Source organism: Diaphorina citri, unplaced genomic scaffold (genome assembly GCF_000475195.1).
Source record: "Diaphorina citri unplaced genomic scaffold, Diaci psyllid genome assembly version 1.1 scaffold62, whole genome shotgun sequence".
Classification (NCBI taxonomy): domain Eukaryota; kingdom Metazoa; phylum Arthropoda; class Insecta; order Hemiptera; family Psyllidae; genus Diaphorina; species Diaphorina citri.
In genome coordinates this window covers 385228-399098 of record NW_007377499.1, presented here as the reverse complement: position 1 = coordinate 399098, position 13871 = coordinate 385228, and the positions used below count along the sequence as shown (strand labels likewise).

At 39.0% G+C, this 13871-nt stretch overlaps 1 protein-coding gene across 2 annotated transcripts in view; it reads left to right on the top strand.

The window, feature by feature from the left end:
• The window catches only part of LOC103518853 (TATA-binding protein-associated factor 172), a 54038-nt gene that overhangs the window by 17206 nt on the left and 22961 nt on the right, over window positions 1-13871 (top strand). The window contains exons 11-19 of one of the 2 annotated variants that reach the window (XM_026830352.1): window positions 6760-6976; window positions 7958-8147; window positions 8503-8707; window positions 9461-9503; window positions 10211-10384; window positions 10878-11050; window positions 11317-11566; window positions 11784-11991; window positions 13055-13269. In XM_026830352.1, coding sequence (XP_026686153.1) covers window positions 6760-6976; window positions 7958-8147; window positions 8503-8707; window positions 9461-9503; window positions 10211-10384; window positions 10878-11050; window positions 11317-11566; window positions 11784-11991; window positions 13055-13269 — 1675 coding nt within the window. Of the gene's footprint in view, window positions 1-6759; window positions 6977-7957; window positions 8148-8502; window positions 8708-9460; window positions 9583-10210; window positions 10385-10877; window positions 11051-11316; window positions 11567-11783; window positions 11992-13054; window positions 13270-13871 lie in introns of both variants that reach the window. The other variant, XM_026830355.1, reaches the window with a different exon arrangement.

Here is a 13871-nt window from a genome sequence, read left to right as displayed (position 1 = left end):
TGTTCCGTACCGTATCGTATTGTAGCTCACCGTACCGTATCGTACTTGACCGTTCCTGACTATGTCGTATCGTACCGTACCTGAACGTACCGTAATCGTACCATATAGTACAGGACCTGACCGTAACGTACCGTATCTGACCGTACCTGACTGTACCTGACCGTACCATATCGTACCGTACTTAACTGTACCTGACCGTACACTTGACTGACCCTAACCGTACCATGCCGTATCGTACCATGCCTTACATGACCGTAACGTACCGTAGGTACTGTACCGTTTTACCTGACCATACTATAATTTTGGCACCATATTATACTTTTATTCGTTTTCGTCCCTAATAATTTTGGCACCACTGCGAGTTTTGAAAAATCCGTTTTTCAAAGGCAAGATAACTATCTTACTTATAATCCGTTCTTAGTGAGCCTATTCAAATCAAAAGGAAGCTATTCTCGAAGTTTCATCGAAATCGGTCCAGCCGTTTCGGCTGTGCGTTGATTATGAACGATTTTTAGTATAGTTTTTTGGTCATAATTATAGTTTGTAAACTACTACGAGTTTCGGAAAATCCGTTCTTAGAGGGCCTATTCAAATCAATAGGAAGCTATTTTTCTTATTTTTCGTGAACGATCGAATATATTTTTTTTTATACACCGTTTTTTTTTACGAAAAATTATTGAAAAAAAATAAAATAGTTTCGTTGCTCCACCCTGTATTTGTTTAGCTCAGGTCGCTGAGTTGCTGACTGTGTGTTGTGTGATTCCTGAATGCTACATGCTGACATTGCTGACTGAAATGTCTTCATGAGGCTTTTTTTCGTTCGTCGCTTTATGTAAACGGTCCCTTTTGAGAGACTACTGTAGTTTGCATTTTGTTTGTTTAGGACCACTTTTCAAATATTCGACCAATCAAATGCAAGGAGGCGAATAAAATTTGCAAACACGCGCATCATGGCTGTCAGTATATATTTAACCGTTGAGATGATCATGTCGCTTAAAAAATTAATAATTAATTTTCTGATTTTTTTATCAAATTTTCAATGGATTCACGTCATTTTCCTCTCAGGACCCTATTTTCGAGACACAGCTATAACTTGATAAAGGTTTGAACTTATTTTCATTTAATATTACCTCAATTTCAAGAGAATCAGTTGAAAATCAAAGGCAATCAGTACATTGATAAGTGGGTACCTACCTAATGGTTTTCTCTCTATCTTCAGGCTATTTCCCTTATCAGTGGTCCAGTATTCTTAATATTACCTCAATTTCAAGAGAATCAGTTGAAAATCAAAGGCAATCAGTACATTGATAAGTGGGTACCTACCTAGTGGTTTTCTCTCTACCTTCAGGCTATTTCCCTTATCAGTGGTCCAGTATTCCTATTAATATTGCTGTACATTTTTTATTGATTCAGTATTCATCTCTTGATTGAATTGTATGACATGGCATTTTCCTAGCACTCATGACATTTTCACAAGGGCATGCTGGTCTTGAGTCTTGACCTTAGTGGTTAATCTAAGTCCGTCCCTTTTATATTTAAGTAGATAATATACAGGTAGATTAATATCCTTTTTAATTATCTGGGGCACATAGCACAACTATGACAGTGTAAGAACAAACCTAATCATGAAAGGGTGGTATTGTGCTTCAATATCAAATGTGGCAGTATTTTTATTGTTTACAGCTGGTCTGCTTCACTGTTTTTTTAATGAACATCAAGTTTATACTTAATGAAAGAATTACTTCATTTACTCACTTATGTTCTTATGTATTAGGGTTGCCAACCGTACGTTATTTCCCGGAACAATCCGTATTTTTGTCTTTTTTTTTTGGGGGGGGGGGGCATGCCTTTGTTCCGGGTAAAAATCGGGAAATCCGTATTTTTTCACCATTTTGCTAGTTTGTACCGTATATGCCGAAAAAAAAGTTGGCAACCCTATTATGTATGCAGTATGATCCTCTACTCTACATTTAGATAGATTTTCAGCACCAATTTTTGTTTCATTCCAGTTAAGTAATAAACCCTCTATGTATATTAGACTTTTACATGGGTACCCCATACCCATACCACATTGTGCCTTATCAGAAGAAAAAAAAAAAAAAAAAAAAAAAACTTAGACTTTTTAATGGGTGCCCCACACCCCCACCCCATTGTGCCTTTTAAAAAAAAAAAAAAAAAAAAAAAAAAATAGCTTGCTTGTCATATGTCCCCAGTTTATTTCTTTTCAGGATATATGGTGTATTTAATCCCTAAAGATTGGTCAAAAAATACCAGTAAATAGCATATTCACATAGATACGTTCTTGAATGATGGGATGATTATTTGTACTTAAAGCATGCCATGAAAGTCAGGATGGGGACAACAATAGAACAGTTGCACTTACTAGGGTGATGTTTCAAAGTCATGGAGCAGGAAAAATGAGGACCAATGGAATTTTCTTTTTCTCCTATGATTTAAAAAATACTGGTAAATCATGAACTTTGATATCATGGCATACGCTTCCATAGGCAATGATGTCACATCAAATGTCCCGAGCAAAGCTTGTGCACATACGTTTCTGTGCATTTCTTTCTGCTCCTCTGCAAGTGCACTTGCATACTGGCACTACCTAGTGAGGCAACTGCCTGAAGTCTGACGTCACACATCTTTGAACTTTTTCATTAGAACAGGAAATGAAAATTGAATTTTCAACCTTTTACATTTTTTTTTCCCCCCGGAGTTTTGACCTCAGATTTGGATTTTTCACTACTTTTTACGTAAGAATTGACCATTTATCAATAATTTTGACCCATTTGCAACTGCTCCATTTGTTCAAATACACAGAATAGGTACAAGGCTTTAGTTTGGATTTTTCTCTGTGAATAATGATATGGTTATTAAAATGAAATGAATAATGGTAGGAATAATTATGAACTGTTTTTAATAAAATACAGAAATGCTGTATGTACCTAAACCAATTGTGTCAATAAATATCCATTATATTTTCTATGTCTGGTGAGAAGCAGTTTAATTATTCTGATGCACCAGTTATTGCTAGAGCACTCAAGTTAAACAATTCAAAGTGTGGCAGGTATCTGAATAACTGATTGTACTTACTTACAGTTGGAAAATTAGTGTGTTTGTAGTTTTATGAAAAATGTCTTGTTGGTTTTAATCCCATTTATTTGGTTTTATGCTGCTCTTGCAGTCTTGCATAACATTGTGTCTGTTGGAAAATACCCAAAACTTCTTCATCTTTGCCTTTTCCCGTGTACAGATGGGGTTGGTGTTTTTTCTCAGCCTCTCAATCAGCCCTAACTAGGGTGATTGCTTTGGGCTGACATTTGGTTTTGGCTACAAATTTTACAAGTGGATGCCCTTTGCACTCAACCTTTGCTATTTCTTTAGCAAGGGAAATTCAGGCTGGTATACTCTCTGTTTAAAGTCCCCCAGCCAGAATAAGCTGGTCTACGCCCTGTTTACATTCCACAGCCAAACTGAAAATACCCACAACTACTTTCTTAAAGTAGATATAGATACTAAATTACCACACCTAAGTACATGGATAGCAGTCCAATTGAAAGAGGAGTGAGAGATCTAATTTATTCTAATTCAAAGTGTGAGCCTGTAAATGACCTATGTTACAATGTATTATTATCATCTAAGTGCCAGTGTTGATCCTTGACTACACTCAGTCTATTCCTGTTCTTGAGTTATCAGTTTCATTTGATAGTGTAGCCTAGTAGCCCCCTAGCTTAGTGCAGTACTTCATAGACTTGGACTGGGAACATTTATGTAGGGACTTGGAATAAAATAGGAAAGGATAATTTTTTATCTGTTTCATTTAAGTAGCTATTTTAATATTGTATTGCATAAAGAATATTTTTTTATAAAGAAATATGTGTGTTTCTCAATCAATTTCTAAGAAAATGACAAGGACAAACTGATAATGGTAAGAATAAAAATGTAGTTCAGAGATTAGCATGCCTGCCTTATAAATATGTAATAGGTCACGAGTTCGATTCCCACCGGGGCGAAATTTTTATCCTGAACAGATAAGGTTTGTTTTCAGAATGGCTTTCTTTCTCCTATCCTGACCTCCTTCTCTTTCGGGAAGACAAGACATTACCAGTTATAGTTCCCTCTCTCAAACCTCTTTATAAACTAGAATAACTAGGTGCTTGATTTCTATTGCAGAATCATGACTTGATCAAAGGTTAGCTGTACAGAACAAACCTAGCATTGAATCCTGGAGCTGTCTCAATCAAGCTCCTTGTTTTCATATCTGAAGAAAATCTGCTCTGATATTTGACGACTATGACGTCAAGGTACGTAATAAGTAGAGATAAGAATTATGCAATGTGGATAACGTCGCGTTGTTTCTCTATTGTAATGTCAGCTATGAATCATATGCAAGCTGCACAATATAGGACCGGAAATGATGATTGATACAGATAAAATTCTTTTTAAAATTTGTTTTAGAGGGGAATAATGAAATCGCGTGACATTATAGCTATGGGCCGGATGGATACAAAGTGTTGCCAGTAAAGTTGTGCACTTTGTACTACCAAAAATAACCATGAGCTTTCTTCGAGTTTTGACCAAGGTATTAAATATAGCTGAGGCCTAGATTGGACTAGGTTTGGATAAGTCCTTCTATGGGGACAGACAGACCGACAGACAGACGACACCGAAGCGAATACAATAGTCCGTCCCCTATACATTTTATTATTAGTAATAATAAAGGAAGGACGGACTAAAAAGAAAAAACCCCCTTTGGTCTTTCTCACTTTATATGCGTTATAGTTGATGTTGATATTGCAGTGATGCTAAATGGAAACTTTTGTGACGTTTACATTACATTACAGTCATTACACTTATACCAGATTTTTTATGTTAATATTCTATTATTAAGTATTAGGCGTTTAAACTTTTTTTTATACATATTTTATTAAGGGTTTCTTTAACTTATTTCCTAACTTTGTTAAAAACCATCATATTGTTTCTACACTATTTTGATTCAACTATTATTTGTGACATACAGGTGTGGTGATATCACTGATAGATGAGGAAAGTCTAGTGACCCGGGTAGTGGATCTATTGCTAACTCTCGCCCAGCAGAAACATTGGGAGACCAGACATGGGGGACTATTGGGACTCAAATATATTCTGGCTGTGAAACAAGTGAGTATATTTCCTGTGAAAACTCATAAAAGGAAATCTTAGATTGAAGTATGTCAGACTAGCTGCGGCACAAGCCGTGGGTGCGGTAGTGAGACATACGCCACCCTGGAGTCCTATGCCAGTATGTGTGCAGGAACCAGGTAGGTACTAGTGGGCCACTTTTCAACTTTTTTGTTTTTTTTTTACGATTTTTCATTTTTGTTCTTTTGAACGCACATTGGAAGCGGAGTCGCGCGATACTGCCTGAAAATCTAAGCCTATGAAAATGATAAAGACCTCTCACACTAGAGTTTCACGAGGAAAAAAAAAATATTTCGTAGCACACCTTATTCTGATGTAACTTCCGAAAAATAATGGGACTTTTTAGTCTTAGCCGACAGTACTTATAAATAAGGTATATTAAATAAAATCAATAAAAATTACCATCAGACATGAAATGATTATTGATACAGATAAAATTCTTTTTAAAATTTGTTTTAGAGGGGAATAATGAAATCGCGTGACATTATAGCTATGGGCCGAATGGATACAAAGTGTTGCCAGTAAAGTTGTGCACTTTTTACTACCAAAAATAACCATGAGCTTTCTTCGAGTTTTGGCCAAGTTACAATATATATATAAAAAAAAATCTAATGTTTCAACCTTTTTTACCATCATCATTTTCTTGTGCACTTGAAGACCACGTTCTACGTAGTGGAAGTTGGGTTTAATTGGAGATTGAACTGGGTATTTTATTTTATAAGTTTCCATTTATTGGTTTTTCAGAACAAATCTCTCATCAAAATAGATTGTTAACAAATGGTATACCCATCCGTAAAAGCCGGAGCTTGTGCCACGGAATTAAGAATCTAGGATTAAGTATAGCTTAATCCTAGATTAATCTCAATTCTGATTTGTTAAACCTCGCTCTTAATCATAGGCTATAGCTTGTTCTTGCCGTTACCTACTCTTTTAATTTATTGATTATTGTGTATCTCGACCCCGGTACTGTCTCTCCCCCAGGCTAGACCGTCTGTTCGTGTTGTTAGAGACCGGGTCCACACCATACACCCGACACGCCGCGGCCACACAGCTTGGTGAGTTACAACGGCTTCATCCACACGAATTACATACACTACTGCGGCGCACGTACTGCTTGCTGCGGAGTAACTCATGGGATACCAGACTAGCTGCGGCACAAGCCGTGGGTGCGGTAGTGAGACATACGCCACCCTGGAGTCCTATGCCAGTATGTGTGCAGGAACCAGGTTGGTACTAAGTAGTTGGCCACTTTTCAGCTTTCATGTGTCATCCCATGTCACACGCATCTACTGCACTGTAAGCAACCCTTCCTTCTAATAAACGAACCAACCATAATTGGCTCGAATGTTAGTGCGTCTGCCTTGTAAGGTCTAGGTCGCGGAACCGATTTTCATGTGGAGGGGTGAACTTCATCCTAAACAGTTAGGTGTGTTCTCGAAACGGCGGGCTTTTCCCTATCTTTCCCTCCTTCTCGCCTCGATTTCGAGATTATGAGACCTCCGTTTTTACAATTTCCTCTATCAAACCTCTTCACAAAAAAAAACCTAGCACTATTATCATTATTAATATTTTCAGTTCGGAGCCAGTGATGGAAGTTCTACCTCGCCTCTATCCCTATCTCTCTCACTCTACCTCGTCGGTGCGTCTAGCCACCCTACAAACCATGGCCACCATGACACGGGCACATCGAACCCTCGATACCTCAGTTGAGAGTCTGGTAGCCACACTACGCCATGTGTTTCAACGCTCTCTCATTGAACATGTGACGGAGATACAAGATATGGTGGAACAGGTAGCGTGCTTATCAAACCTATTTGCCTTTGTATTTTGTATTTAACTTGTCTCGGTGATGTAGTGGTCAAGATCAAGACGCTCGCTCGGTAAACAGGAGGGCGTGGGTTCAATTCCAGCCTATAGAATTTCATCACCATTGTTTAGAAATTTCACTGCCAGTCTATTTAGCTTGGTTGGTAGCGCATCTGCCTTGTAAGCGCTAGGTTGCGGGTTTGATTCCCGCCCCGGGTGAACTTTATCCTAAACAGATAAGGTTCGTTCTCGGAACGGCTGGCTTTCTCCTATCCTGTCTTTCTCTTCAATTTTGAGATGATAAGACCCTTGGTTACAGTTCCCTTTATCAAACCTCTTAAGGCCCATTCCCATTTGTCGCGAGTTTCATTATTATTATTATTTTATTTTATTATTTTTTTTTTTTTCAAAGGACACAAAATGTCCTTGTAAGCAATGTAATTTAAATGAGAGTGTTCCCACTACCACACGACACGTTTTTTTTTCGAACGACAAATGGGAACGGATCTTTAGGGGGAAAATAATGAAACACATATCTCCTTGTTTCACATTTACACAGGTTTGGGAAAGTATTCTGACTCGCGTTCCCCTCAACACGTTACTCATGGCTGTATGTCCTCATATTGCCTCCTGGTTATGCTTAGCTATGCAACCCGCTAATGTTCCGTTTGATAATACACAACTAGTGGCCATGGATGTAGATGAGTCAGGTGCTGCAAATAGTGCTGGACTCAAATATTATGTGGGAGGTGAGGATTTTACAGGATTCTTTTTGTTTGTTTGCCATCCTAGTTAGCTTGGAATATAAAAAGTAGATCTTTTCGCACTCTTTCCAACGATATAGATAACTCAGAAAGTCAATTTTTAGACTTAGTCCGCTCTGCCTTTTATTTCGAACGACAAATGGGAACGGATCTTTAGGGGGAAAATAATGAAACACATATCTCCTTGTTTCACATTTACACAGGTTTGGGAAAGCATTCTGACTCGCGTTCCCCTCAACACGTTACTCATGGCTGTATGTCCTCATATTGCCTCCTGGTTATGTTTAGCTATGCAACCCGCTAATGTTCCGTTTGATAATACACAACTAGTTGCCATGGATGTAGATGAGTCAGGTGCTGCAAATAGTGCTGGACTCAAATATTATGTGGGAGGTGAGGATTTTACAGGATTCTTTTTGTTTTGTTCGCCATCCTAGTTAGCTTGGAGTGAAGTTCGTGCAAATAGTGCTGGACTCAAATATTATGTGGGAGGTGAGGATTTTACAGGATTCTTTTTGTTTGTTTGCCATCCTAGTTAGCTTGGAGTGAAGTTCGGGGCGAATCTTTTCGCACTCTTTCCAACGATATAGATAACTCAGAAAGTCAATTTTTGGACTTAGTCCGCTCTGCTTACGAAAAAAAGGTATATGTAAACTCCCCCGATGGTAGAACCTGGATTTAACTTTCTTTCTGATGCTATTTATTTGAACATATGAAAGTTATACATCTTATTTCTCTTTATATTCAGGTGTGGAGACAGTGCCACTAGCTACGCGTGAAGTGAACGCTACTCGCTGCAGACTCCTCGCATCCTGTCTCCTAGGTCTAGCCTCTACCTATGTGATTCAACCCATGACTGGCCTGTATCTGGGTACAGAACAGCCCCCCTGTCCTATACAATGCTATGTTAATCTACTACTCGTCTATGTCAATTCCAAGTCTGCACTACAAAGGTAATGTACTGAACAGCCCCCCTGTCCTATACAATGCTATGTTAATCTACTACTCGTCTATGTCAATTCCAAGTCTGCACTACAAAGGTAATGGAACACTATGTGGTAAAACTGACCGCCGTATGTATGAAGTCTAAAGGTAAACTTTAGTTTACTTAACTTGAAATGAAAATCTTGCCAAATTTCATAAAATCTAGCCAGTTATCTCAAGAAATGACATGAAATTGGCAACATTGTTCGTCCTAAGTTAAACTTTAGTTTAACTTTGGCTTTCATACATACGACGGTGAGAGTCTTCATAACTTTTGTATATATCACAGCTTTACCAAATTTAATGCCGGCCACTCACTGTCAGACCGGCTGAACGTGTGTGGCGGAAACAGCTTCCGACTCCTAGTCTTTCAGACGAGACGGTGTGAAGATTGGAGTCTGAAGCTTCTTTCAATGGTGAGTGGCCCGCATAATACCTACCCATTTACCATCAACTTCTTAACACTGTTTTATCGCCAGTGGTTGCTACTCGATTCATGTAGCTCCTCAGCTAGCCCTATAAGGAGGCACTAGACTGAATGAACCCTAAAATCCAAGCACAAAGGTGATTAAACTGTGGATTATTACTTTCTTTTTCTTCTTTTCCGTAGAAAAACAGAAAGTAATAAATTTCTCATTTCTTGTTTTTGGATTATTACTTTCTTTTTCTCCTTTTCCGTAGAAAAATAGAAAGTAGTAAATTTCTCATCTCTTGTTTTTCAGACTAGTATCAGGGCTGGTCATCGCAGATTGGAATCGTCGTCAGGTATTGCAGCCCCCTCAGGATACACTGAACTCGGCCCTGGTGCAATGCCTGGATGAGAATATCTACTATGATGAACTAGGCGCCAAAGGTAATGAAACACTATGTGGTAAAACTGAGAGTCTTCATAACTTTTGTATATATCACAGCTTTACCAAATTTAATGCCGGCCACGCACTGTCAGACCGTCTGCACGTGTGTGGCGGAAACAGCTTCCGACTCCGACTCCTAGTCTTTCAGACGAGACGGTCTGAAAATTGGAGTCTGAAGCTTTTTTCAATGGTGAGTGGCCCGCATAATACCTACCCATTTACCATCAACTTCTTAACACTGTTTCATCGCCAGTGGTTGCTACTCGATTCATGTAGCTCCTCAGTTAGCCCTATAAGGCACTAGACTGAATGAACCCTAAAATCCAAGCACAAAGCTGATTAAACTGTGGATTATTACTTTCTTTTTCTCCTTTTCCGTAGAAAAATAGAAAGTAGTAAATTTCTCATCTCTTGTTTTGCAGACTAGTATCAGGGCTGGTCATCGCAGATTGGAATCGTCGTCAGGTATTACAAATTTCTTGACCCCGCCGGGAATCGAACCCGGGTCTCCCGCGTGCAAGGCAAGCGCAGTGACCACTACGCCATGGGAGCTGACTTATCTCAAATCCATTGAATCCAGATACTTGAATCCATTTAATTCGGATTGATGAACGTCAGGTATTGCAGCCCCCTCAGGATACACTGAACTCGGCCCTGGTGCAATGCCTGGATGAGAATATCTACTATGATGAACTAGGCGCTGTCTATACTAAACTACTACATGATACGACAGACCTGCTATCCTACATGAAACATTATGAGCTGGGATTTGATTATGATGCTTTCAATAGGGTGGGTACCTACAAATGTCGCCTTCCCTATGTTTTGTTGCAAAGCGATGAAATTTGTACGTTTTCCTATATGTTCCAAGGCCATGACTCGTAACAATTACGTTAGAAAGCCGACCGCTTTTGAACGATCTTAAGGGATTTGCGCGTCTTTTCAAGGGTTTTGGAGGTCAATTACCATTAAGGTGGGATCAAAGTCCCTTTTTGTATGTTTTTTGACGATTTTCCCCCTTCAATATTTTCGAAGGGAAAATTTAGATTTTTTGTAGTTGTTAAATTTTCTTTTTCTTCCTCCAGGTGTTAACACTAGATGAGATCGAGCAAGAAAGCCGACCGCTTTTGAACGATCTTAAGGGATTTGCGCGTCTTTTCAAGGGTTTTGGAGGTCAATTACCATTAAGGTGGGATCAAAATCCCTTTTTGTATGTTTTTTGACGATTTTCCCCCTTTAGATTTAGATTTTTGGTAGTTGTTAAATTTTCTTTTTCTTCCCCCAGGTGTTAACACTAGATGAGATCGAGCATTTAGTCGGAACACTCCTGGTTCAAAGCATGAACGAGCAAAGAACATCCAAGACAGTGAAATGTTTGGAGAGAATAGATGAGAGACGGAAATCCATTTTGAGCTTTGTTCAGACTACGAGGAAGGATCAGTTCAATTGGCATATTATGTGAGTTTTATAGAATAATTACTTTCCTCGAAATAATTACCATAAAATTGCAAAAATTACCTACTTATCTGCTACCTGTAAAAAAAACACACACACACCCACACACACACAACAGAAGTCTTATAATCCCGAAATCGGAAAGAGGAGGACGGGATAGAAAGTCAGCCTTTCCAAGAACGAACCATATCTCTTTAGGGGGGGGGGGGCGAACTGGCAGTTTCGTTTGTTCTATGATGAGTAAATGTTCTATTCTATTCCATGTCTAGGGTACAAGCAGTGTTAGCAGGGGCATTGCTTCGTCTCCAATGCCTCCCACCCAAAGTTAACCCGATCATCAAACCCCTCATGGAATCCATCAAGTTTGAAACCAATCCTCTCCTACAAGACATGGCAGCCACACATCTAGCTATACTGCTGGGTCTATGCTCACAGCGTAACCCTTGCCCTAATAACAAGATAGTACACAACCTGTGTACATTCCTCTGCTGTGATCCAGAGTTTACTCCTGTTATTGAGGTAAGAGGGTGATATTATCTAGTTTGAAAGGGTGGGAAATGGTCCAAGATAATGTAGAAATATGTTATTTCATTAGACTGCTCTGTTATTTGACCCTTTAGGGGTGAGCTATTCATTTCTAACGAAAGTCACAACTTTGGGTCGGGGTTGTGGTTTTTGGGTCACTAGGAAGCTATTCGCTGTGAAAACTCATTTTTATTTATTTATTTCATTTCAGGCTTTAAACTCAACATCATCAGGTCCAGGTTTATCAAGTCTGATCCGTAGCAATAGTGAAGTTAGTAACTCTAGTGGTAGTACTAGTGAGCCTACCACGCCTAGTACTCCAGGTTCGAACCCCGGTGGTGGCAGTGGATTCTGGACGAATAATATTCAACACGTGGAACATGCTTATCCTGTCCCCATCAGAACCAATCAGAATGAAGGTCAGTCTCTCTCTTCCTTTCTCTCTCTCCCCCCTCTCTCCCTCTCTTTCTCTCTCTCTCCCCCCTCTCTCCCTCTCTTTCTTTCTCTCTCTCTCCCCCTCTCCCCCTCTCTCTCCCCCCTCCCTCCTTTCTCCCTCCCTCACCCTTCTTTCTCTTTTTCTTTATTTCTTCCTTTTTTATTCATCTTCTTGTTTCTTATCCCTCTTTCTCTCTCTCTCTCACTTTTTTTTTACTTTCCTTATCCTATAGGAAGGAAAGTAATGTATTCGGGTCAAATTTTCGATGGTCAGTTTTTAGTGCCAAAACACGTTTTGAGGTCCCTAGAGCCTTAATACAAAGTTTCAGCCATTGGTCCGTGTGTGTGTCTGTCTGTCCTTCTGTCTGTAAACAAAATATCTCGAGAACGCTAAGAGCTAGAGACTTGAGATTTGGTATGCAGCTTTCAAATGTGACAAGGATGCGACACGAAACTTTTGGTTAAGATCGGTGCAACGGTTGGCGGCATTTTACCGCTTTTTGGCGGTTTTTGCTGTAATTGAACAATGTCTCGGGAACGGTATGAGCTAGAGACTTGAAATTTGGTATGTAGTTCACAAATGTGACAAGGATGCAACTAAAAACGTTTAGTTGAGATGGTCAAATGTGACAAGGATGCGACACGAAACTTTTGGTTAAGATCGGTGCAACGGTTGGCGGCATTTTACCGCTTTTTGGCGGTTTTTGCTGTAATTGAACAATGTCTCGGGAACGGTATGAGCTAGAGACTTGAAATTTGGTATGTAGTTCACAAATGTGACAAGGATGCAACTAAAAACGTTTAGTTGAGATGGGTGCTGAGGTTGGCGGTATTTTGACCGCTTTTTGGCGGTTTTCAGCTATACCGACTAAACGGTTAGAGATATTGTAAAATTTTAGGGTATAAGAACAAGAACACCCAAATAAGCATCATTTAATAGGATAAGGAAAGTCGTGTGATGTTCACACCAGATTTTTCTTGTGTTCAGTAACAGAAATCTCTCTTTTACTGTTTCGAATTATTTAAAGTTCCCTTGTTAATCTCCAGGCTCAAGTAATAATACTAACAACAACAGGGACGGATTCAGCTCGGGGGAAGACAACAAGTACCGCGGTATTCTCACTCTGCTTAAACAACAACAAAACCTCGAGTCCAAACCCAGGCCCGGATCCAAGGCCTGTGCAGCACGGGGCCCTGGAAGACCAGCCCTGGTTACTAGTGCCTGTGATAGTCTCCTACCTACCTCGGAACCTGAGAATGAGGTGAGTACATCCTGTATAAATGTAGGAGTTATGTTTACACCCTGTAATTGTGCAAGTTAAAAGGGCATGTTAACACAGCACCTTAATTGTGATTGTTCGTCTGGCGAGCCTCTTACAAGTACATTGAAAAAAAAAGGTACTTAATAGTAGCAGTATAAATAAACAGGAATATTGTGCAAGTTAAAAGGGCATGTTAACACAGCACCTTAATTGTGATTGTTCGTCTGGCGAGCCTCTTACAAGTACATTGAAAAAAAAGGTACTTAATAGTAGCAGTATAAATAAACAGGAAATAATGTCAAACAAGAAGTGATTTATTTTGGTAACTAGAATTAGACATGGAAAAACATTGGGTAGAATAATAATAATGATGTTAGGAATAATAAATATTTTATGTTTTTTTTCAATTGAGTCTTAAATTTAGTGAAATGTTCAATATATCAATACTGGTATGATAAAGACTAAAACATATCGACGTGTGTATTGATAAATAATAAACCTAAGTAATAATCGTTTAAGGTAAAAAGTTAAATGATGTGAGTGATACAACATTAAATAAAACTGTAAAACACCAAACCTTAAACATACATCTACAAAGTCCC